Raw genomic sequence first — 24229 nt, 5'->3', positions numbered from 1 at the left:
TTTATGTATCATGGGTTATACATTAGTTTAGTATGAGTAACAATATATGATACTATGCTGAGAAAACATCCATTTTACATAAAGAAATCGACACAGCTGTGTTTTGCATAGTCCCTGGAGAAAACAGAAAATGGCTTAGATTAATTATGATAGCTAAAACTGGGGGTGAAGGCAGCAACCATTATCCCTTTTTTGTTTATGTAAACCAACAAATGGCATGCTTAAAAAGTGACGTAAGGTAACAAATGTGGCAGTTGAGCACTTAAGCTCACCAAGCTACCGTATATCAAGTATACTTTATACACGGACACTATATCTCTGATAAGGCTATCAAAAAATACACAGGAACCATTAATCAAAGCTCCAAATGAAAGCGATGAGGAAGCATCTTTTAGATGTATCACGGAGCAGACAGAAATCAGTCGTCTGTGATGGAATGTACTCTTAAAATGTCAATCATACTCAATCATACTTTACTGTTAACACAATGTACTGTATGAGTGTCTAAAACAACGTCCCGAACAAAAGGAAGAGCAGTTAGATGTGCCAAGACTAGTTATTTGTTATTCTTATCCAAAGTGAAATCAAAACTGCCTTTGAGCACCTTCATAATCCCTGGTCATACTTGTGCAGTCAATGCCAAGTGCACGCAATAGTCACAGCATATCCCTCAACATCCAATGGCTAAAAAAATATCCCTTTCAGCTGCACATATCAGCTCTAATAGACTTTAATGCACCATGTTCATCAGTCTCAGAGAGTCTTTGGATGTTCTGCTGCTTTCATGGAGTCCATAAGACATTCTTGTGCATTCAGCATGATCAGAGCTGGTATAATGTAGGCCCTGACCACATTGAACCCGATGTGTTGGAGGGACTTGAACTTAGTTTTCTCCAGTTGGCTTAATGTCTGGTTTCAGAAGAGTGAGTGGACATACACCATCCAAAACAGCTGCAGGAGGGAGAAACTGCTACTTCACAGGGGAGCTTAAACAAAGTGGAGACTTCCTCTTGTGTAATCCAATGATGGTTTAGCAGGACTTGCTTCAGAAAGTTTTCTTTTTCTCTCTGTGGCTTCACAGTTTTCACTAGTTTTGTCTCAGTTTGCCAGGTCAGTTTAAGACTTATCATCTGAACTCAACATCTCGAAGCATGTAGTCAGTCTAGTCAGGATCGCCCGGGCTCTGCACAGCTTCTTCTTCTCCTTGCTCTTTAGATGTCTCCTCTAGTGAATGGAAGTCAACAGACAAAGATGGTTAATATGGAGCCTACTGTGCTTTAGGCCTAAGATTTCTGTCAATTGGTATAATCAGACAAGGAACATTGTATTTATACTAGAGTATCAAGGGGCCGAAACCCTAGGCTCGCTCGCCACACGCAGTTCGGTTGCTGTGTGGCCTCGCCTGCTCTATTGGCATGCGCAGCACACTATAGCGCTCAACAGTCATGTAACGTTTCTTGCCCCAGAAGTGAATTCCCAATTCATTTTCTCCATAGACATTTTGAAAAATCCTTATATAACAAGTATTAAGGCTTGAACCAAGCCAACCAGTCTTCCAGAGAATCGTGAGTGACAGCGGTGTAGTGGTCCCTGGAGAAGTGCGTGGGTAGACTGTAATTTACGCCTTTATGCGCATCAGAGGAGATTTAGAAGTGAGTAGAGGCAAAGCCGTCTGAAAAATAAGTAGGTAGATGCCGTCTACCTGCATCTACCGTTTCACTTCTACGTTTCACTTTCAGCAAAAACAAAAAAGAAAAGCAAAAAAGAAAAATCAAATTTTCAATCTTTTTTTCCCTGCATTAATTTTTTGTTTTTGCTGAAACTGAAATGTTTTATGGTCACTCACGATTCTCTGGAAGACTGGTTGGCTTGGTTCAAGCCTTAAAACTCGTTAGTAACTAACTAGTAACTCGATAGTAATTAATGTAGTAATATAGTTAGACGTTATATAACATAAGGATGTACTATGGGTGGACAGATGATAGATAATGATTGATAAACGGATAGTAATGTATTAGTTAGGCTATAGGTAGATGTATTATATTATAGTATTATATGCCTGTATATACTGTATAGTATTTTAGGAAGATTGTGATGGAGGTTACATGGTTATTTGGATGGACATATGCTGTAGAACCAGGTTGAGTGAGTTTTTGTTTGTTTTCTCTTGTTTGTCTTAAATTTATGATTTTAAAATGTGTTTTGTCTTTTACTTTGCATATTTGTATTGTATCTGTATTGTTTGTTTTGACTGTGGACCCCAGGAAGAGTAGCTGTTTCCTTGTGTAATGGCTAATGGGGATCCTAATAAACTAAACTAAACTAAACTAAACTATATAAGGATTTTTCAAAAGTCTAGAGGAAATGAATGGGGAATTCACTTCTGGGGCAAGAAATGTCACATGACTGTTGAGCCAATTGCACAACTTCGCATCACTGATGACATCCTGTCGCTGATGATGTCACAATGCCTATGCCATCACTGATTATGTCACCTATGACATACCTATGACATCATTAGTGCCTATGACATCATCAGTGATGTCATAAGATAATTTCAATAATGATGTCACTGATTATGACATCATCAGTGGGACAAAAATTGAAACAACAAACATTTCCCACCTGCTCCCTTTTATATAACCTTATTTTTTTTAAGTATCTAATTATATACATATATATTATTTTTTATATATAGTACATAGTATGTATTATATCTATATATGTATATATTTAAAATCTGCTGCTCCTGAAATGAACTGCTGCCACACTCCTCGCACTTTAATGCCGCCAGCTGTGAGCGAAACAAAATGAACTTTAAGTGGCTCCCTGTTGAACACATGCACCTTAAATTGTTTTCCTTGCTCTTACATCAGGTATTACCGTAAATTCCGGACTATAAGCCGCACCGGTGTATAAGCCGCACCTGCAAAGTTGACTGTTTTTTACATATATAAGCCACACCGGACTATAAGCCGCGGGTGTTTTAATGTTTTTTTTTTTTTTTTTTTTTTTTGTGTTTTAATGTTTAATTACCATATGTAAGGGTTCATGCACAGAGGGGATTGTCGGGAAAGAGATGGCTGTTTGAGGAAGCTCCCATTTATTAACATTTCAACAAAACAACATAACACAACACCACCTGTGTTTCTTTTTTACAGTGCACACAGTGTCATACAGTGTCATACAGTGTGGTGAAAAGAGGGAAAGAGAGGAAATTAAAACAGAAGTGGATTTATAGTTAGAAAGAGTGCTAAAAAAGAGAGATTTTTTTTTTTTTTTTTTGGAAAAAATCCATAGATAAGCCGCACCGTTATATAAGCCGCAGGGGCCAAAAAAGCCCAAAAAACGGGAAAAAAGGTGCGGCTTATAGTCCGGAATTTACGGTATGTTGTTTTTATGATGTCTCTAATTTATATGTTTTTATATTGTTTTCCTTTCTTAGTACTCAGTTGTTTTTATGACATTTTATGATTTATGATATCCTAGTTGATCTATTCACCAGGACCTTGAGTTCATATTTCGTTCCCTTCCATGTTTCATGTTTTGGAATGACAATAAATATCCTTGAACCTTGAACCTTGATATAATAATAATAATAAAAGGAGGATAATACAGTGTTAAATATACATTCATACATGTATGTATGTCATTTGGGTAGATTTTACATACATGGATTAGACATATCCCTAGATTAAAAGGTATGTGATGTAGGGCTGGGTATCGTTCAAAAATCTTTGATACCGGTACAGATACCTTGACTCCTGAACATAAATTTTTCGATACTTTACTCTCTTTGTAATAATACAATTTTTAATTTCAGTTGTAAAAAAAAAAAAAAAGTCAAAATTTCAAAATTTCAACATTGTTATTTATTTAGAACATAATTTATTTTACACACCACACCAAATAAACCCCCTCCCTCCCTCCCTCCCTCCCTCTCCTCTGCCAAACCCATCCCTACAACCTCCAACCTGTCACAGTCTGTCACCACCAGGGCATAGCGTGAGGACACTGTTGTGTTTGTCTCTGAGGAAGCATGCAATATCTTTCCCAAGATCTTCTAGATTCTAGGAGGTGAACATTGAACACGATCACTGGCACTCGTCATTGACAAGCTGCAAGGGTAATCTCATGCTCGTATACAAAAATTTGGCATTGAAATTTGGCACGTGAATTGATACTCAGCATGTCCAACGTAATTTGGTCGGTGCCAAAAAAGTATCAAAGTTTGATACTCAGCCCTAGAGTGATGGTACACACAGTATATGTCATCACTGCCATACAGTATGGGTACATACATGGGTAGGGTTGTATGGTATTGGGTACATACAGTATGGGTACATAACAAATTATGCACACTCAAACTAGGCTTACTCCAAATCTGTGAAACTGGGCCAAATCCAAGGCTGGTCTAAGACACTCGTCGATCTGTGAATCCTAATTGTAATCACCGAATACTGTTCTGACACTATATGGCCAGTTTGAACAAGGTCTGTCTGTAAAAAGTAACACAAACCTGTAGCAAGTGCAACACCAAAGCATGTTACAGTATGGTGGTGTAGGTGCCTGTGTGGTGAGACCTAAGATCTAACAAGGCCCTTGTTTTGCTCTGCCTTATGACTCAAACTTTAACTATGAGCCTGGTATATGAATTAGATGTGATGTGTGTACTAATGTTCAAAATAAATTAGCCTATGATGAACAGAATACATGTCATGGGTATAGTGAGATTTTAGTTTAGTTTGGGGAAAGTGCTAATCACATTCTAGCTTGTTTATATTTAGTCTACATCTTACTTTTTTGTTACGTGCGTGCAGAGTTGACCAACAGAGTTGGCTGGAGGTTATGTTTTTCCCCCTCTTTGTCTGTCTGCAGGATATCTCAAAAAGTTATGAACGGATTTGCACAAAACTTGGCAGAAAGGTTAGAAGTGATTGCTCCCCTGTTGGAGTCTTTTATCTTTCCCTGTAGAGTTTGCTCATGTGTGTGTGTGTGTGTGTGTGTGTGTGTGTGTGTGTGTGTGTGTGTGTGTGTGTGTGTGTGTGTGTGTGTGTGTGTGTGTGTGTGTGTGTGTGTGTGTGTTTTTGTGTGTGTGTGTGTGTGTGTGTGTGTGTGTGTGTGTGTGTGTGTGTGTGTGTGTGTGTGCGTGCGTGTCCATACTATACTTAAACAGACATCTGGCATGTGTTTTTGCAGGCCTAAAGCTGGCTTTCCGCACCCACTGGCCAACAGGGGGCGCTGTAGTGGGCATGTTCAATCACAAAAAAGCGCCTAACTTCCAAACGGATTCACATAACACCACCAAACTTTGTAGGAAGGTTGGTTAGGTCAAGACTAACTCATTAACTTTCCACACCCACTAGCCAAAAGGGGGCGTGGCAATGACCGTAGCCAATCCCAAAAAGGCGCTTAACTTCCACACGGATTCACGTAACACCACAAAACTTTGCAGAAAAGTTGCTCATGGGCTAAGGATGAACTGATTGACTTTCTACACCCACTAGCCAAAAGGGGTGTGGCAATGGCCGTGGCCAATCACAAAAAGGCGCCTAAACTTCTGAACGGATTCACGTAACCACAGAACTTTGTAGAAAGGCTGGTCATAGGTCATGCTGGTCATAGGTCAAGGTGTGGCTTTCCACACCTACTGGCCAAAAGGAGGCGTGGAAATGGGGGTAACACGCCATGGCGAATGTATGTACTCTACCGAGTGCCCTCTATTATTTATTTTATTATTATTATTATTATTATTATTATTTTTTTGCCTGAATTAAAAGGTCCAGCTTTCTGACTTCATACAATTTTAATGGACTGTCTGTTTCAAATACACCTGCCAAACTTTGACATGGAAATGCAACCTGAGTAATCAAAAGGCAGCCAAATGTCTACATTCTTTTCTTGTTCCTGCTTCCAAACCTCCAGTCCATCTCACCTTCCACATGCACATCTTCTGCAATAGCTCGTTTCTGCATGGCACCAATTTAGATTAAAAAAACAAATGTGCTTGTGTTTTGATACTCTCAGGGAGGGAGGAGACCGGTTGTGTTACATGAGTCACACACTGTTTGAAGGCAACACTTAATCTGCCTGGCAACATTCCATATCTTAGTCAATTCATGAATATGCCAAGATCTCGCCCTGAGAAATCGAAAGTTTATTCAAAGTTCTACCATGGACACCTTGCTGCCCCTTTTGGAGAGCTAATAAGTTTCAATAAAAAAACACTTTTAAAACATGATTGCTGGCATGAAAATAGTTGTTGAATATTGACCATGTTAAGATTTGACATGTTTATTTACATCATTAGTAAGGGCTAGAAACCTTGCACGCTCGATTTCTGGGGTGGAGACTGGAGATGACACACACACACACAGGTCTGTGAACCACCATCATTGATTATTATTATTATCATCATATAAAGATTTTGGTCGTTTGAAGCCAGATTCATATAGGAATATCAAATTTTAAATTAACATTAGGATTAGACGGTTGTGACGTCAGTATTCAGTCTTAACAATCATATATTTGCTCCTTTTCTCACTCACTCCTATGTCACCACCTGCTCTCCCTGCAGGGTTTGAGATTAAACTTTTTTTTTTATCACCAGCCAATATGGCTGCTAGATTTTAAAGTTACAGCCAATTAATTTCAACTAGCCAAAATGTTTTTCTTGAAATAAAGCAGAATATGAGTGCCACTGGGTTAATATAAGCATACGTGTCAGTACAAATAAGTTATAGCATAATGAATCTATAAATTACAGCAGGGCTATTCAAATAAATTGTAAGGGACCGGGGGCCGGACCGTTCCCCGAGCCAGTACACTTGACACAATGCGCCACCACATTTTCGCAGCCGCGCTGGAACTATTATTAAGTAGGGGGTGCTGTAAGGAATGGAATCTCGGCAGCGTCAAAGAAAATGTTATGTTTTTTGGACTTTTATCCATATTTAGAAGAATATTTAATTTTAAATTAACATTAGGATTATACTGTTGTGATGTCATTGTTCAGTATGTTCTCCTTTTCTATTATTAGTATTAGTATTAAATACTGAGTATCTCATGAAAAACCATTAATAATGCATCTTTTGTGTTTAGCTCCGTCTCACAGCATTGTAACATTGTAGTGCAGCAAGAAAGGAAAACTACTGTAAACATTTGAACCATATTTCTTGTTTAGAACCTATAGCTAGCAACATCGCCATCTCCTGAAAAACATTAATATTGCACCTTTCTTGTGGCTACATCACAGCATCTACTGAAAAACATTTATAGTGGATCTGACTTGTTTAGTTCACTTTAGATTCACATCACATCTGAAAAACAACCAGTCGAGTGTAATAAGTAAATGAGGTTTAATTCTAAAAAGAAAATCTAAAAAATCAACCAAAAAAAAACCCAAAAAAAAGAATTTGGGGAACTATGAGAGAAATAAAGAGGATTCCCGCACACTGTCAATTACTTGCAACAAACTTTAATTAACAACGTTTCGGTCTATCGACCTTCATCAGGTTAAATGAAGGTCGATAGACCGAAACGTTAATTAAAGTTTGTTGCAAGTAATTGACAGTGTGCGGGAATCCTCTTTATTTCTCTCATATGTACTGCATCTCCGACGCACCTGCCTTTAAGAGACTGAACGTGTGCATCAGCTCCTTCTGACTTTTTTTGGGAACTGAAATGTACCCGGGCCCGGGCCCGGGTCACACGGGCCCGGGCCCGTGTGGCCCGGGCGGTTCCGCGACCTATGGTGGCTGTCACCACTTTGCCAGTGGTGATACGGGAAAGCATCCTTGTCTGTTCTCCAGCTCGGCGATGGGGACAAAGTTGCACTTTGAGAGCCCTGGCTGTCACCACAGGGCACGATGGAACTATCATGGAGTGTCATCTCGTAATTGTTCTTCAGCGTTGTGTGCTCCTTGTTGGCCAGCTTCAGCATGGCCTCACTGATGTAGTGCACCTTGCCTTGATCCACTAAAGCGACACACTTGTCCACCTCCTTGTTGAAAGCTGTGATCTTGATCTCCCCACTCTCATCATCCACAATCCCAAAGGAGAAGAGCTTGCTTGGTTGTAGTTCCAATCTTTCCTCAAATTTCCTCTGCAGTTCGCTGCTCTTTCTCTGTCTTGAGCCAATTTCTGACATTTGACTTGGGCATTGTTGGCACAGTCAAGTAGTGTAGTACCAGTCCTACTTAGCCCTTGTTCACACTAGGGCATTCACGACTAGTGAATTTTACTAGTCGACTAGTCGTCCCTAAACGTAGTCGACTAGTCGACTAGTCGTTTTTTTTTTTTTTTTTTTTTTTTTTTATCTTTAAGAAAGAACATGAGGTATTTACACAACATACATGGACTATCATATCCCATATCCCATATCCCCCACAAAGAACATAAAAACACAACAAAACAAAACAAGAAAACTGCATAAGATACACAATAATCCAAGAACAAACAAGACTATTGGACAAACAACCAAACAAAAACAATGCATTCAGCTCCTATCCTGATAAGCCTAATGACACTGGGGTAAAAAGTTCTTAAAGTCAAACTCTGTATGTGGTTGCCATATTTTGGGGATGTCTAAGAATTTGCTCTTGTAGTAAATGTTATCCAACGTATGGTAGCTTGAGAGTTCATTCCACCAGTGAACTACAGCTGGGGGATTGGATGCTTTCCAATTTAAAGCTATGCATTTCCTAGCTGCCAACAGGGCAAGATCTATGTATTTACTTTGAATGCATTGTTTTTGTTTGGTTGTTTGTCCAATAGTCTTGTTTGTTCTTGGATTATTGTGTATCTTATGCAGTTTTCTTGTTTTGTTTTGTTGTGTTTTGATGTTCTTTGTGGGGAATATGGGATATGATAGTCCATGTATGTCGTGTAAATACCTCATGTTCTTTCTTAAAGATTAAAAAAAAAAAAATGTTTTTTTTGCTAAAACGACTAGTCGACTACTAAGCACAGTGTCGACTAGTGGTTTTACTAGTCGACTAGTCTGTGAATGCCCTAGTTCACACAGGACGCCGGACATAAGTAGAGCTGAAGCTTGAGGCAGGCACAAGCTGAACTGACGCCTAACCGTTCACACAAGAAGCCTTCTCTTTTCCTCTCACCGCCTCCTCGGCACGCCTTGGACCCGCCCACAACTCCCATTGACTTCATGCCTGGCAGCTTCAAGCTTCACGCGTCACGCATGGAAAATAAGAGTGAATCCTGAATGATCGCTTGAGCAAGGCGTGAGTGTGGCTTCGGCGTGGCTTCAGCGTGACATGCGCGTGGGTGATGTGAACAAGTTAACACGTTCACTGCCATTGACGAGATATCTCGGCTTACAAAATCCAACGGTTGACTGCCAATGACGAGATATCTCGGCTTAAAAAAAAAAAAAAAAAATTTGACGGTGGGACGTGGATCAACGCCCCCCACGTCTCCTATAAAATTATTGGAGCCACCGAACGTGTACAACCCATTCCACCGACCCACTAAGTGGCGACAGTGCTCTCCATTCTAGAAAAAGCCAGCCAAAACTGCAGGGGAACGCGCGATGAAACCATTCTCATACTGTAGAATGGATTGGCGAAAACGCTTTCGCTTTCGCGCTGATTGCTGGCGGTGAGGGATTGCAAATTTGCATAATAGATTACGGGTGGAACACACTTTGAAACACGCAGCATAAATAAGACCAGAATCGCAAAAGCTTCATCAAAGCTCTCAACCGAAACCGCAAGAAACGAGCGAGCCCATCCAGACTTGCCCAGCGGCCGCCAGCAGACAGGAGCAGCAGCAAAGCAGTGAGCCTGGTGACGCGAGGTTACAGCAGCAACAGAAACGAGCTTGTGACACGCCCGCTGCAGCCAAGAAGACACACACGGAGGGAGGAGTTTGAAGGAGAGGGGTGTTTCCTGCTGTTATGGAGGAAATTACTGTTCAAAACTATTGTTTAGATGTCTGACGTCTTACTGATGCCAAAAATGAATGGTTAAAGTGACTGTTCTATCGAATTTCACAAAAAGCTATTTATCTCAGCTTAAATTTTCAGACGCTGAAACCATGCTGTATTCAAGTGCTAATGCCTACATAACTACTAACTCTACAAACTAACTCTTTTAGACAGAGAAAGCACACATTCTATTAGTTCTTTTTAGATATTTTGTGTTCACAAAATCTTAGCAGAAAAGAATCCTCAGGTCTTGAAAGATGAGCCAGAATCCTCAAAAAAACCCTCTGGCAGAAGCTACCTACAGTAAAAAAAAAACGGCTGGCAGTGAATGTGTTAACAAGGACGCCTAAATGCAACTTGTGGGTTCAGGTTGAGCTTAGGTTGAGCGTTGCTTCGGCGTATAGTGTGAACTGGGGCTTATACTCCCACCACTTTATAGCCTCACCTTTATGACAGTAATATCATCTGTGACATCATAATGCCAACAGTGACATCATCTGTCACTGTGACATCATAACAGTGACATCATGAGTGGTAAATGATGGCAGAAAGTATCAGTGATGACATCACAATGTCTATGACATTACTGATGATGTCATAGGATTGTGGATGTCGATTGTGTCCGTGTGTGTCGGAAATTGATTGTGTTTGTGTTTGTCGGAAGCCGCCCTGGAAGATAATAGGGCGGTGTTCGTGTGATTACAGTAGAACTGCACTCAAAGTGGGAGCTCTGACTTGAAAACTGGGAGAAAAAAATCTACCCCCACTAGGCTGGGAATCAGTTGTCTGACGTCACACAACAATGGCCGCAACCATGGAGTATGTAGTCCAAAGTATGAAGTGCCTAAATAAAAATTGTATAATATAATCTGTTACCTTGTGTGTTGTTGCCGCTCCTCATTTTCATTTAAATATGCAAGGTGCTCTGCTCGTTGTTAAGCTGTCTTGCTATTTGCCAAACAAAAAAAAGTTTGTTGCGGTCCGCCATGTTTCTTGCTTGCGTTTTGCCTTTGTGCTCTGGAATGCTTTGAAGGTGGGGTGAAACACCCATGTCCCAGGTGTCTGGAAGACAGCATTGGCTCTGTGAGTGTGAAGGCCTAAAAACATGACCCCGACTGTTTGTTTCAATCTTATCTTCTGCACTCCCCCATCTCGCTGCTTCTGAACATACAGTATCATTTTAAGGAGCCATTTGTCTGGACTTCTTGAAACAGCAATCCCAACCTGTCCTTAGTACGTTGACCCTTAATAACCCTATCCTCTCCTGTCTTAGTGAAAACTATTCTATGAGAGGATACAAAATGTACAGAAAGTGTGTTGCCACCGGGTATGTTTTTATCTGTTATGCTGCTCCGACACCAGATGTTGTCAGGTATAGCACGCCGGTCTGTTTTGCATTGTGAAGGGCAGGGCCCACTTTGACCATCTTGCTTTGTGGCCGAGCGTTGTGACTCGTTACGCCACTGCTCCAGAGTCTTCACCCTAGGAATCGAGCGCATGCTCGATTTCTAATCTTCTTTAGGTAAAATTGGCTAAGTGGGTGGGTGGCGGTGTCTGTGGCGGCGGTGTCTGTGGCAGCATTGTGATGTCATCAGTCATGTCACTTGGGCAATTGTGATGTCATCAGTGATGTCACTTGAGCTACTGTGATGTAGTATGATGAGCAGATGGCACACAGTTGCACGATGGCTCCTAGGTGGGTGGGCGGTGTCTGTCTGTTTGTCAGTCACGATTTTGGGAGCCCGCGGAGTGGGTGATTTTCATAACTGCAGCCATGGCGCATCATCTCCACCCTAGGACGCAAGATTCCTAGTTTTCTCAATTTTAACAACTTGCAAGTGGTGGCTGTCTGACAGTGTGGTCCGTAACACCTCATAGTGAGATGTCCAGTCTAAGAAAAACCCTGCTGGCAGTTAGTCTACCAATGTATGTGTCTGTTCTCACCTGTCTGATTGGATGTGCAGTTGTCTTGTTCTTTACCGGACATCTATCGGACACTGGACATCCCAGCACGGCCAGGACCTCATTGGTGGTCAGACTCAGGAAGGTTGTCAGATTCAGATCCTGCAATTTGCAGGTCAAATTGTAGATGGAATGGACCATGTTCTGCAAAACACAGCGTAGGCTATGAGTCCTTTGCAACTTATGGTATGACCAAATAACTAACTAACTAACTATATATCTCACAATCCTTTCTAGCGTCCCTCGCTGCCTTGCATGCTGCGCGTGCTCTCCCACTCAACTGACTGCGCTCATTTCTTCCTACCATGCGGTAGGAAGAAATTATCGGTCGTGAGGACACAGTGATCTTTAACTTTGACCTTTTACCACCAAAATCTAATCAGTTCATCCTTGAGTCCAAGTGGACATTTGAGGCAGATTCGAAGAAATTCCATCAAGGCGTTCCTGAGATATCGCATTAACGAGCTTGGAAATCGTGTTCGAGAGGTCACAGTGACCTTGACCTTTGATCACCAAAATCTAATCAGTTCATCCTTGCGTGCAAGTCAACGTTTGAGCCAAATTAGAAGAAATTCCGACAAGGCGTTCCTGAGATATCGCATTAACGAACTTGAGAATGGCATTCGTGAGGTCACAGTGACCTTGAATTTTGACCTTTGACCACCAAAATCTAATCAATTAATCCTTGAGTCCAAGTCGATGTTTGAGGCAAATTTGATGAAATTCCATCAAGGGGTTCTTCAGATATCACGTTAACGAACATCGGACGGACAGACGGACGCACGGACAACCCGAATCCACAATGCCTCCGGCCTGGCTATCGCCAGCGGAGGCATAAAAACACGCAAAAGCACAGTAAAAAACTACAAAAGTCACTTATACCCAAATTTCCACATATTTGACTGGTATCTCACAGTACTAAAACCTGGATTAGTCAGCAGCATGATAATGGCATTTTGAGAAACATTCAATCGACAAATAAACTTGTACATCAAATTTCTCAGGAGCACCTGAAAAGTGTTGACTCCTGCATTACAAACAGGGCCGTAGTATCCTATAGAAAACTGTGGATGATTCCAAGGGCCCTTGACTGACAGGGGCACCTGAACGCAACATACAAGATACCCGCTGAATAAGTGTCCAAATGTTCATGTCATTCTGGCCAATACTCCACTTCTGTTATAACATTTCAGTCTGGAATATGGAATATCTTTCAATAATCTTTATGACTAAAAGGCTAAAAGTAATCTCATGTGTAAGAAATGACTGTTCTACATTGAAGTAAAAAATGTAAATAATTAACTTGTTGGTTTTGGATTTATTTAGCTTCAAGAGTGCATTTTTGTTCGTGTGACCCTCAACACAGGCTTTGAGAATCCTGGGCCACTTACTGATACTTATGCTTAAATTAACCCACTCATATTCTGGTTTATTTCAAGAAAGACATTTTGGCTAGTGGAAATTCTAATTGGCTGGTAACTTCTAGCAGCCATATTGGCAGGTGGCCAAAAAAGCTCTCCTCTCTATCATCAAAGTTGCTGGGTTACCGCATGACAATATTTGTTTGGTCCCCGGCAACAATCTGGGTTTCTCATGTGGCCCCCCATGAAAAATAATTGCCCACCCCTGATCTAGCCTCTTAAATTGGTTCTCAAAGTGAACCAGATTCAGGCATTTAAGTTTAAAATGTACAAATTCTTCTTACCCCCCAATATTAAATTTGGCCCCCCGAACCCCCCAAGAGGGTCCAAGCAAGGTCTACCCACCACAATCTCTCCAAATCCTGTGGGAAACATACAGTTATTAGTATTTTCTTTGTTCTTAAAAATATACATTGCCTGTTTGTGTTTTGCAATATGGATATTGTTTTATTTATAATTAAATTGAGCATTGGGCCTTTATAAGAATGTTTATTTGTATTATTTCAATTGTCACACTCATCGATACATATTTGAGGTTTGTTTATTAATTGGGAAAAGGACCACTGGAACAAACGCCGCGAACATGATCCGGCTACTTTTTCAATGACTGGCTACTCAAAAGTTTGGGGAACTCTCTGATTTAAAATTATATATTCCTCTAAATTGGGCTTCAAATGGCCAAAATTGTCCGTGGGCCTGATGTGATATCCTTTCATGGGGCCCGAAATCCCTGGCTACGCCCCTGCTTACAAAACAGGTCACTAGTACTACTCCACCTGGGTTTTTCCAACAATATCCTCGTACAATCAAGCAACCTGAAGTTTGTGAAGGCTCGCTTTTTTAGACTTCACCCAAGGGGGCAGTATAAATAGGGGTGCACCAGTCATCTTTACATCATCAGAACATGAGTGGAATTCCTTACCAACATGTTTGCCTGTACATATAACAAACAGCGCTGTCTATACATGTCATCATCACCAGGCATAAGCGAACCTGATGAAGCAACAGCGAAACGCGTTGTTCGCCATATCTATGCAACTATCTATGCGCTGGATTTCCTCACTACTGCTATTTCTGCTATTTCTGCTGTTCCTGCTCCAGCTGCACCCGGGACTAGCAGCACAGCTGTGCACAGGGCACTACAGTACTTTCTTCTATATATATATATATATATAGCTATATTGCTTAAATATACACGCACACACACACACACACACACACACACACACACACACACACACACACACACACATATATATATACATAATATATATGTATATATATACATACACACACACACACACACACACACATACACACACACACATATATATATATATATATGTGTGTGTGTGTGTGTGTGTGTGTGTGTGTGTATGTGTGTGTGTGTGTGTGTGTGTGTGTGTGTGTGTGTGTGTGTGTGTGCGTGTATATTTAAGCAATATAGCATGAGAGCCAGTGTGTTGTGGCATATATATCCCGCTGATCAGCTGTTGCGGCCTCGTGGGATAACTGCTGAGCAGCGGGATATATGCCACAACACACGCAGCTCGAGTGCTATATTGCTTTTATAAAACGGTTTCCAAGTATGATAATATAATAATAATAATAATACTATAAGTCCGACTGGCATGGCATTCTGATAGAGTCAGTTGAAACACTACTGTAAGGCGGGACCTCTAGCAAGAAGATAGACGTGTGGGTGATTTGATTGGATCGTTCTGGAGACTGAAGTTGACATTGGCCAATCTTGGCGCTTGCTGAGAAGCTGAGAGCTTTCTGCAAAGCCCGACACCAACTAACGTTACGTCTTATTTAGAAATGCGGGGTTAACAGCCTTTTTTTTGCAAAGAAGACATTAGCTTGTACAAAACATAATTTTCTGCGAAGTATTAGTAAAGTTATAAGCGAAGATCGATTCACAAGGATCTGACAGCTGTCTCCGCCATTTTGTTTTTTCTACATTGTCATTTGAGGTAACCAAAGCCTTTTAGTAAGAGAGTTGTGCCATCATGCGTCATGGCTCTTCAAATAATAATCAATGGCCATGGGTTATGAGAGTGGTATACGGTATTTATACCATGGCTGTGAACCAATCAGATTGCTTGATTTGAGAGAGCCATTTTATAATGCTTATTATGTTGCTTCCTACCCGCAGGTAATGCAGGAAAGCAACATGCAGAGCCAGCCTGCATGTCAGCTGAGAGCTACAGAATACTCATTACTCACCTTGTTTTGTGATGTGCACTGTTGCATGTGTTTCAATGTGTTGTTTCTGCAGTTATGGTTTAGCAGCATCGTTGTGATAGCTTTATTCTAGAGGATAAAGACAGTGGTACACATATCACTGATACAATTCAAGATTTCAAAGAAGGTACTAGTTAATCATGGATAATCAGATCTTCAAGGGGCAGCTGTTTCCTAGTCTAAGCTTTGTTAATGACATTAATATAAAGTATGTTTAATACATTGGGGGGGTTACTCTACAGGATGGGATGGAAACACTGTTGTTTTATTTTACTTGCAAAGATAATTTTCAAAACGTTCAAAGAGGGTGGCATGGTGGTGCAGTGGTAGCACTGCAGCAGAAGGTCCTGGGTTCCACTCTTTCCTGGGACGCTTTTGTTGTTGTGTGTGTGTGTGTGTGTGTGTGTGTGTGTGTGTGTGTGTGTGTGTGTGTGTGTGTGTGTGTGTGTGTGTGTGTGTGTGTGTGTGTGTGTGTGTGTGTGTGTGTGTGTGTGTGTCAGGATGTCCATAAACACAATTCCTGTGACTTGTCCAGACTGGAGTCACACTGTATTCACAAATAAATTATTATTATTTTTCGCTTTAACCGACTGTTGTACCCGGTACGTGGGGTTTTCAGTACAGGACAATACAAGGAGTAAGATCACTGGCCACTATTTGAAAGTCAATATCGAAAACCACCTGGCACTCCAATTAGGTTGTAACAAATGCTAAGAGTTATTTCACCCAAATAGGCAATGGCCTAAATGTTAATATACTTTGTGTACCATTGAGGATATGTTGGACGGCTTTGAGTGTATAGTACTGACCACTGGTTAAGACCACTGGCTACCTTTGTGACACCAAAAGAGAGTGTGTTTCAGCTGTGACCGGGCAGTTGAGATGCAGTGGAGATTATTAATTAAAAATGTAAATGAAATAAAAATTCAGTCATTATTAATTCACTCCCATGTCAGTGGAATCTCCGCTGAAGTTGGTAGGACTGAGCATTCCGCCTTCATTGCTTCGCTGTGGTGCTTGCTGCTTGCTGATTAGTGTAACATTCCCACTGCACATGTTTACACAACTGGTAGCCTACAAAAAGTATGCCTACTATTCACCTCATCATGCCTTACTTACAGCACGTTGAATGTGACCCGACACGAGGTACGTATAGTCCTCCACGATGCTGCTGTGAGAACTGCTGCTGTCACAGGAGAGAGCTAGAGGCAGAAGCACAAGTGCAAGGAGAGTGATGCAAAGAAGAGGCTGTGTGTGTGTGTGTGTGTGTGTGTGTGTGTGTGTGTGTGTGTGTGTGTGTGTGTGTGTGTGTGTGTGTGTGTGTGTGTTTTGGTCGGGGGGGGGGGGTCATGTCAGTGTGAGAGACAAAAGGAGACAGGGAGACAGAGGTCAGTTTCCTTTACCTATCACACAAAGACCAATTGTGCATGTTAAGTTATAAACTAACAGAAAATAACTAGTATGCATTATTAGCAACTCGATGATGATGCAGCAATAGGCTATGTAGTCTGTTAAGTGTGATCATATTAGGCCTACCAAGCCTACTTGATTCAAAGTGAATTATTTAGATGGCAGCAGCAGTTAGTTTCTGACGCATTCCTTGGCATTTTTTTAACAGCCTATGCAATGCGGTAATACATAAGATTACACGTTGACATGATGTCATCATGTCAATAATCTTATCGAAAGGGTGCGAAACTATAGGCAATCTTAATAAAGATCACAGCATCCTCCTATGGGAAATGCATACACCATGAAGTAAAGTAGGCTATGCCTACTCGAGTAGCCTACAGTCCTGAGTTCCACAGACATATAGCCTACTGTACAAAACCCTATAAGAACTTATTATGAATATATTAGCCTACCTTTTCCTGCACTTGCAATACCAGACACTGAACTGCAACTTGCAGTAAAGCGCTACTTCCATTTCCAGTAGCCAACGGAAGACAAACAGTAACCCTAAATCCCAAAAGGATTTCACTTTCCTTCTGACAGTTGGCAGTTGGGAAATTATAACATCGGGATTTCCCCCTTGGACGAACATAATGAACTGCAACCATTCATTCAGTCAGTGTGCGCAGAAGGAGACGGATGCGCTCGATCTGGTAAGTAGAGTAGGCTACGCTGATTTACATGGTAGCTGTATAGTTCAGGCCACGCATCTGAATCTATGCTTTTCCACCTTTTTCACTAACACTGCAGTAGCCGTCTTCCTTTCAATTAGGCTCTCGATTATTTGATTTAATCTTAATGGCGGTAATACAGTGTCACGTACAATTAGGCTACTTACCATTGATCATTCTGGATTCATATTCACTGCGAGTTGAAGCTGGATAGTCACACTCAGTTTTCATAGCTGCTCAATTGCATAATTTATTTGGTTTTATCTACTTGGATTGTGCCTTGAACAGATGTTGCCGTCCTCTCGCTGTCCCCGGTCCATGTAGGTTTTGCGCGCAGCAGGGATCCCAGCCTTGTCCCGTCCCACGTCCTCAAATAGTCTCTACCACTTCCGTCCTCACGACACGAGTTTCGCTTTACTGGACTGCTGTCACAGGACTGCTGTCACAGGACGAATGCAAAAAGCAGCATGTCAGAAAAAAAGCAGCGTCTCATCAAGTGCTGATACCAGGCTGTGTTGTGATGGTAGACTAATAGAAGAACCTACAGTAGGAGCAGTGGGCAGTCGCACTTATTAGCAGGGGTGTCCAAACTTTTTTGAATGGGGGCCAGGTTATAGGCTACCGGGGGGGCCAGCTGCTTCTCGCATCATATGGGTTATACAAATAAAAATCACATACAATTGTATTCCAAGGATTTTGTTTACCATCTGAAAACATTAGTTCTGTGTTGTTAACTTGTTCCTACTTAATTGATGCTTGTCTACAAACGGTGTGCTGTCATCGAACGAAAAAAAAGGGAATTGAACTTGCTTGATTAACTTGATTAATTACTGTGTTGATGGCCACATATCCTAGTATATTTTGAGAGACAAGGCAAGGGCCACCTAAAACCGCTCCGCAGGCCGCAACTGCCCCCCAGACTTTGGACATGCCTGCCTACAGCAACCACCTCCAGTTGTTTTCCAGACTTCCCTCCCTGCCACTGTAGGCAGAGAGTCTGGCAAGCGAGACTATTAGGCTATTCATCTCTTAACATTGCACACGTCTTTGACAGTGGGAGGATACGCATCCAAACAGATCCACTCCACAAAAAAGTGGCGTTGGACCAATTTTAAACGGCCCACGGCTTGTCTCTCAAAATAACAGCAGCTGCACTATTATACAATTTGTTTGTAGACAAGCACCAAGTAGGAACAACCAACTATGTTTTCAGACAGTAAACAAAATCCTTTGAAGTTTTTTAAATAACCCATATGCGAGAAGCAGCTGCCCCCCCCCCCCGGTATGTTCACATGATCTAATCTGGCCCCCATTCAAAAAGGTTTGGACACCCCTGACCTAGGGGATGGGGGTTTGAACCCAGGACCTTACTTTCTATGAGGCAACAGTGCTGAGCAACAATGCCCTCAAATATCTACCCATCTGTTGTTCTTAGTGGTCTAAACACATGTTCTGTAACAATAAGGTCACCTGTTAAAATCCAGCTTGGCACCAGGCGTATGGATCTTTTTTTGGGGTGAGGGGGAGGGGCTGTAGCTCAGGAGGTAGAGCGGGTTGCCCACTAATCACCTTGGATAAAAGAGGTCGGTGGTTTGATCCCCGGCACCTCCAGGCACATGTCAAAGTGTCCTCCTTGAGGTTGCAGGTTCGCACCCCGTGTTACCTCCGACTTGGTCGGGCACGATTGGCTGTGTCTGCGGGTGGGAAGCTGGAGTAAGGGTAAGTGTCCTGGTCACTGCACTAGCGCCTCATTTGGTCAGTCGGGGTGCCTGTTCGGGGCGGAAGGGAACTGGTGGGAATAGCGTGATCCTCCCACGTGCTACGTCCTGCCGGTGAAGCTCCCGCTGTCAGGTGAAAAGAAGCGGCTGACAACTGCTCGTGTTGGAGGAAGCATGGTGCTAGTCTATAACTCTCCCCAGGTCAGCAGAGGGGGTGGAGCAGCAACCGGGGGAGCAGGGGGAAATTGGCCAAGTACAATTGGGGAGGGCAGAAAATAATAATAATAAAAAACGTGTCCTCCTTGGGCAAGATACTGAACCCCAAATCGCTCCCGATGGTTGCGCCAGCACCCTATACGTGGTAGCTTGCTGCCATCGGTGTGTGAATGGGTGAATGTAGGCATATTGTAAAGCACTGTGGACAAAAGCATTATATAAATGCAGTGCGCATGTGGTTACACTGTTCCTCAGGTTGTTGCAGGTTAACACATAATTGTGCTGTCAGATTTACTGTTTCCTTCTCCCAGGACAATTCCTAGGCTACCAAGTCTAGACTTGTCATGCAGCCCTTTGAAGTTGGGAATTTAGGAGCTGAGTTTGTGAAATAACTTTTCTCTCTATGGGCGGTTTGAATTTTTCACATTTTAGGAGGAAGTGCATCTCCGTCTCCAATAGCAAAACTTGTAAAAGTTGCTGAATGGGGCTTTAAATTCAAGAGAATGTAGGAGAATCATTCCCATCAAACTTGCATGATCCACATATTGTGGAGGAAGGAAATGAATAAGTTACTAGAATCATCTGGAAGTCAAAATGAAACAGAAACAAAGAGGATGTGGGGAAAAAGCAAGACATTGAAGCAGATATTGATTAAGCAGATAACTGAATGCTGCTATTTTAGTTTAGCCATGGGGAGATACATGAATAACTTCAGCTAGCAATGGCATCAAGTTATTATTATTATTATTATTATTATTATCATTATTATCTTCTTCTTTTTTTACCTGGCTATAGCTAAGCTATCAGTTAAGCTATGAATGCTAGGAAATCAGGGCACACAATATTAGCACCAGTCACTAGCCAGATGCTGATAAAATATAAATATGCAAGTGGCTGGTAGATTTGCTTCACTCACCACCAGCCAAAAACAATGGTAATCTAACATTTGAACATTCACTAGCCATTTGGCTCGTGGAAAAAAAAAATTGCACCATCTATGAAAGCTATGAATAGACTAATGAATTATGTCCTAGGAACTTGAGGAATTCTAATTGTAATATGTAGCGTAATGTATTTTTAGTTGGTGTCAGGTTATTTATAAAATAATGGTGATGATGAATGCTGGTTGGAGGGGCCCCCGGCAAATTTTTGCCACCGGTCTCGACCACACCTATTGAGTGACCATGTTCTGTTTTCTTTTGGTTGCCATGATGTCTTCCCTTTTTTCAGATTTTTCTCCCATTTTCTCCCAAATTGTAGGCTACTGGGCCAATCCCCCCTGCTGTCCTGGTCGTTGCCCGCCCCCTTCGCCCCTACACGTGCAGTCGCCAGCCACTCCTTTTCACCTGACAGCGATGAGTTTCACCAGCAGGACGTAGAGCAACTGTTGGGGAATAGCGTGATCTTGCTTATTCCCCAACAGTTCCTCTCCCCCCTGCACAGGTGCCCTGACTGACCAGAGGAGGCGCTAGTGCAGCAACCACCAGGACTCATACCCCACCAGCTATCCCACCCGCAGACACGGCCAATTGTGTCTGTAGGAACGTCTGAGCAAGCCGTAAGTACTGTCACCTGTGTTTCCCCCTTGTATTCTGGCCGCCTCTGCTTCCCCCCCTCTAATCAACAGATGAGTGGCACCTGGAGGCGACCTGGAGAGGGGAATAATTGGCTGCAGCCGGGTGGATCATGGCACGTTGACACACACAGAGCTGAGGAGCAGGCAGACGCACACGGGACCACATGAGAGGCAGACGGACCTCGTGAGTAATCCGTTAGCCTGGCCAGCTGACTGACTCACCTGCTCTTTCCTCTCCAGCCTGCGCTGCCGAGCCGTCCTCACGGAGCCCTGTGGTCTCGATCATCCCAACGCTGCTACTGCCGTCCCCTATCAACGTCAGCACCGCCTTTCCAGACGCCGCTTCACCCCACGCCATCGCCCCTTCTCTCTGGACGCCATCCCACTCCTCCAGACGGCACTCCAACGTAACCATACGCACGGCGCAGGACGCACAGTGCAGGACGCACAGCCGAGGGGCTGCCCGAGTGCCCGCCACTCCGCCATAGCCCCCCACACGTACAGCCTGACCCCCCCCCCCCCCCCCCCCCCCCCCCAGAGGACGGACGGGGGGGGGGGGGGGGGGGAGAAGAAACGGAGGCGCACACACGCGGCTGCACGCTCAGACCAGACGGGACAGCCCAAATCAGGGGTACGGGACATTGCTTATTTTTTTGCCACGCGACCGAGACTTAACGGACTATTTACTTTAACTTTATTTTCCTCCTTAATATAGAAATAGGCTTTTATATTGGTGTGTGGGTGGATTGGGCGGGGGGAAATTACTGTTACACCTGGGACACCTGGCCTGCTGTGGCCTACTATAGACGGGTTTTCACGGAATGGTCAGTCCTGCACTTGAATGTTTTTTTTTCTTTTATGTCCATAACAAACACTGCAACAGGAAGTGAGCGGGGGTTCAATTTAGAATGTTTTTGTTGTCAAGTTAAAACGGTCTATAAAGGGAGGGGCAGGGGTTGACTTTATTGTTTTGCAGTGCCTTAAATCAGCCCTCTTGGCTTTGCAGTGGAAACATTCTTAGTAGCTTCCTCTGTGTGCCCTATTGAAAGGGGTGGGTAACCTGGGTGCTGTGCGAATAGCGGTTTGTGTGCCGCTGTGTGGAATTGGGACACTTTTTCTCTAGTTTGCTAAACTGCTGTGTGGTCCAGTCATCTTGCCCCCTACCACTGCTTAGATTGGGTCATAGTTTCCCCAGGGCCCAGAGGATTCCCTTTTCCCCCAGCCCACCATTTTAGCATTATTACATATTTAAATAAAGTATTTTTTGTAAAACCTTATCCTGTGTTGTGTTGTGACATTTGAGGAGTTGTGTGTTTGGGGCCTAAGTTGCCCCTAGGTGACAGTACCGCTGCCGGGAATTGAACCTGGGTCCCCAGACGCCCGATTTCTTATGTCTTCCTGTTTCAATTGCCAGTGGTTAGTCTCGGCACCACATAACACAGCAGACTCTTTTCTGGGTTCAGCTCTTGGCTTTGAAGGGCTTTGGAGGGGAGGCTGTCTGGGAAACTGGATTTAAGGTGATTAAAGAAATACTCTCTTTTGAATGTTAAGTATTCATGGATAACTGTCTACTTCTGATCTGCATGCGTTTGTTGGATTTTTTTCTTTGTGTGTTTAGGATGTCTGCCAAATTCAGCATGTAGGGATTCTGTTGGATGTTTCGCCCAGCCGGTGAAGCTATAATGACTGAGTGGACCCCAGACTTCACTGCCATACAGCGCAAATGGGCTGGAATACACTATGTATTCTATGCCAGATTTTAATTAGAATTTGGACATTATAACATTTCATTTTGATTGTATGTAGACGCTCTTAGATGTTTTTCTTTTAGTCACTAAAAGGCCTCCGGCAGCTTCAGCCTGGCAGTGACTGCACTCAGTATGTGTGCCAGGCTGAAGCTGCTTGAGGCTGTTATTGGAAGGTGGTACGTAGGTGTAGCTCATGGTACGTAGGTGTAGCTCATGGTGTGTGGTATGATGGTGTTTCCTAAGGTGAACTGGTGTCACTATCTAGTTCCAAACTTCACTCATTCATTCTGTCAGGACCAGTGTTGGGGGTCATTACTACTAAAAGTAATATATTACACATTACTTTAAAAAAGTAATGCCTAGACTTAATTACTCCCTGGAGAAAGTAATTTGTTACACTACTCGTTACATTACTTTTGTGTGACTGCAACATCGCCTGAGATGCATTGTCACCTACAGTAATTGCCAGTTAACACGTTCACTGCCGTTGACGAGTCAACTCGTCAAGCAGAAACCAACGGTTGACTGCCAATGACGAGTCAACTCGTCAAAAAAAAAAAAAAAAAAAAAGAATTTGACGGTGGGACGTGGATCAAACCCTTTTACGTCTCCTATAAAAATATGGGAGCCACCGAACGTGTACAACCCATTCCACCGACCCACTAAGTGGCGACAGTGCTCTCCAGACTAGAGAAAGCGAGCCAAAACTGCAGGGAAAAGCGTGAGGAAACCATTCTCATACTGTAGAATGGTTTGGCGAAAACGCTTTCACGGTGGTGCACAACGGTGGGGAGTTCCAAAAATAGACTGGGTGGAACACATTTTGAAACACGCAGCATAAAGCCCAGAATCGCAAAAGCTTCATCAAAGCTCTCAACCGAAACCCCAAGAAACGAGCGAGCCCCATCCAGGCTCGCCCGACGAGGGGCCGCCAGGCAGCAGACGGGCAGCAGAAACTCGCTTGTGACACACCCGCTGCAGAGCCAAGGAGGGAGGAGGAGAACGCCCACGGAGGGAGGAGTTTGAAGGAGAGGGGGGTGCGGGTGCTGTTATGGAGGAAAATACTGTTCAGAACAAATTGTTTAGATGTCTGATGTCTTTGATGCCAAAAATAAATGGTTAAAGTGACTGTTCTATCGAATTTCACAAAAAGGCATTTTTCTCACCTTTCATTTTCAGACGCTGAAACCATGCTGTATTCAACTGCTAATGCCTACATAACTACTAACTCTACAAACTAACTCTTTTAGACAGAGAAAGCACACATTATAT

At 42.8% G+C, this 24229-nt stretch overlaps 1 protein-coding gene and 1 long non-coding RNA gene across 5 annotated transcripts; one reads left to right on the top strand and one right to left on the bottom strand.

Annotated features, from left to right (window-relative positions):
- Positions 1-43: 43 nt before the first annotated feature.
- On the bottom strand, positions 44-18106 carry LOC310789544 (uncharacterized protein). 3 transcript variants are annotated; one of them, XM_083651180.1, is made up of 5 exons: positions 17867-18106; positions 16696-16824; positions 15559-15645; positions 11891-12052; positions 44-1224 (listed from the first exon to the last, which is right to left on the bottom strand). In XM_083651180.1, the coding sequence occupies exons 1-5, from the start codon at positions 17867-17869 to the stop codon at positions 1117-1119; spliced, it is 489 nt and encodes a 162-aa protein (XP_083507306.1). In that variant the 5' UTR covers positions 17870-18106; the 3' UTR covers positions 44-1116. The 3 variants fall into 3 exon arrangements, with proteins under 3 accessions (XP_083507306.1, XP_083507305.1, XP_083507307.1); XM_083651179.1 differs by having other exon boundaries at positions 16696-16778; XM_083651181.1 differs by having other exon boundaries at positions 11891-12010; positions 16696-16778.
- Positions 17650-22480, top strand: LOC310789565. 2 transcript variants are annotated; one of them, XR_014553343.1, is made up of 3 exons: positions 17650-17681; positions 20894-21191; positions 21450-22480. It is a non-coding gene; the product is annotated as an uncharacterized lncRNA (long non-coding RNA). The 2 variants fall into 2 exon arrangements; XR_014553344.1 differs by having other exon boundaries at positions 21261-22480.
- Positions 22481-24229: the final 1749 nt, after the last annotated feature.

This window comes from Poromitra crassiceps (assembly GCF_964638095.1).
Source record: "Poromitra crassiceps genome assembly, chromosome: 2".
Classification (NCBI taxonomy): domain Eukaryota; kingdom Metazoa; phylum Chordata; class Actinopteri; order Beryciformes; family Melamphaidae; genus Poromitra; species Poromitra crassiceps.
The sequence above is the reverse complement of the archived record's forward strand: the minus strand, read 5'-3'. Positions and strand labels throughout refer to the sequence as shown.

What these genes read in the sequence shown, in the direction of transcription:
- LOC310789544 (XM_083651179.1), bottom strand. Translation starts at nt 17,930, where the DNA reads ATGAAAACTGAGTGTGACTATCCAGCTTCAACTCGCAGTGAATATGAA. An exon ending in CGGGTCACATTCAACGTGCT is followed by an intron (nt 15,646 to 16,695) that starts GTAAGTAAGGCA and finishes TTTATCCTCTAG; the next exon opens with AATAAAGCTATCACAACGAT. An exon ending in CTGCACATCCAATCAGACAG is followed by an intron (nt 1,225 to 11,890) that starts GTGAGAACAGAC and finishes TCCATTCACTAG; the next exon opens with AGGAGACATCTAAAGAGCAA.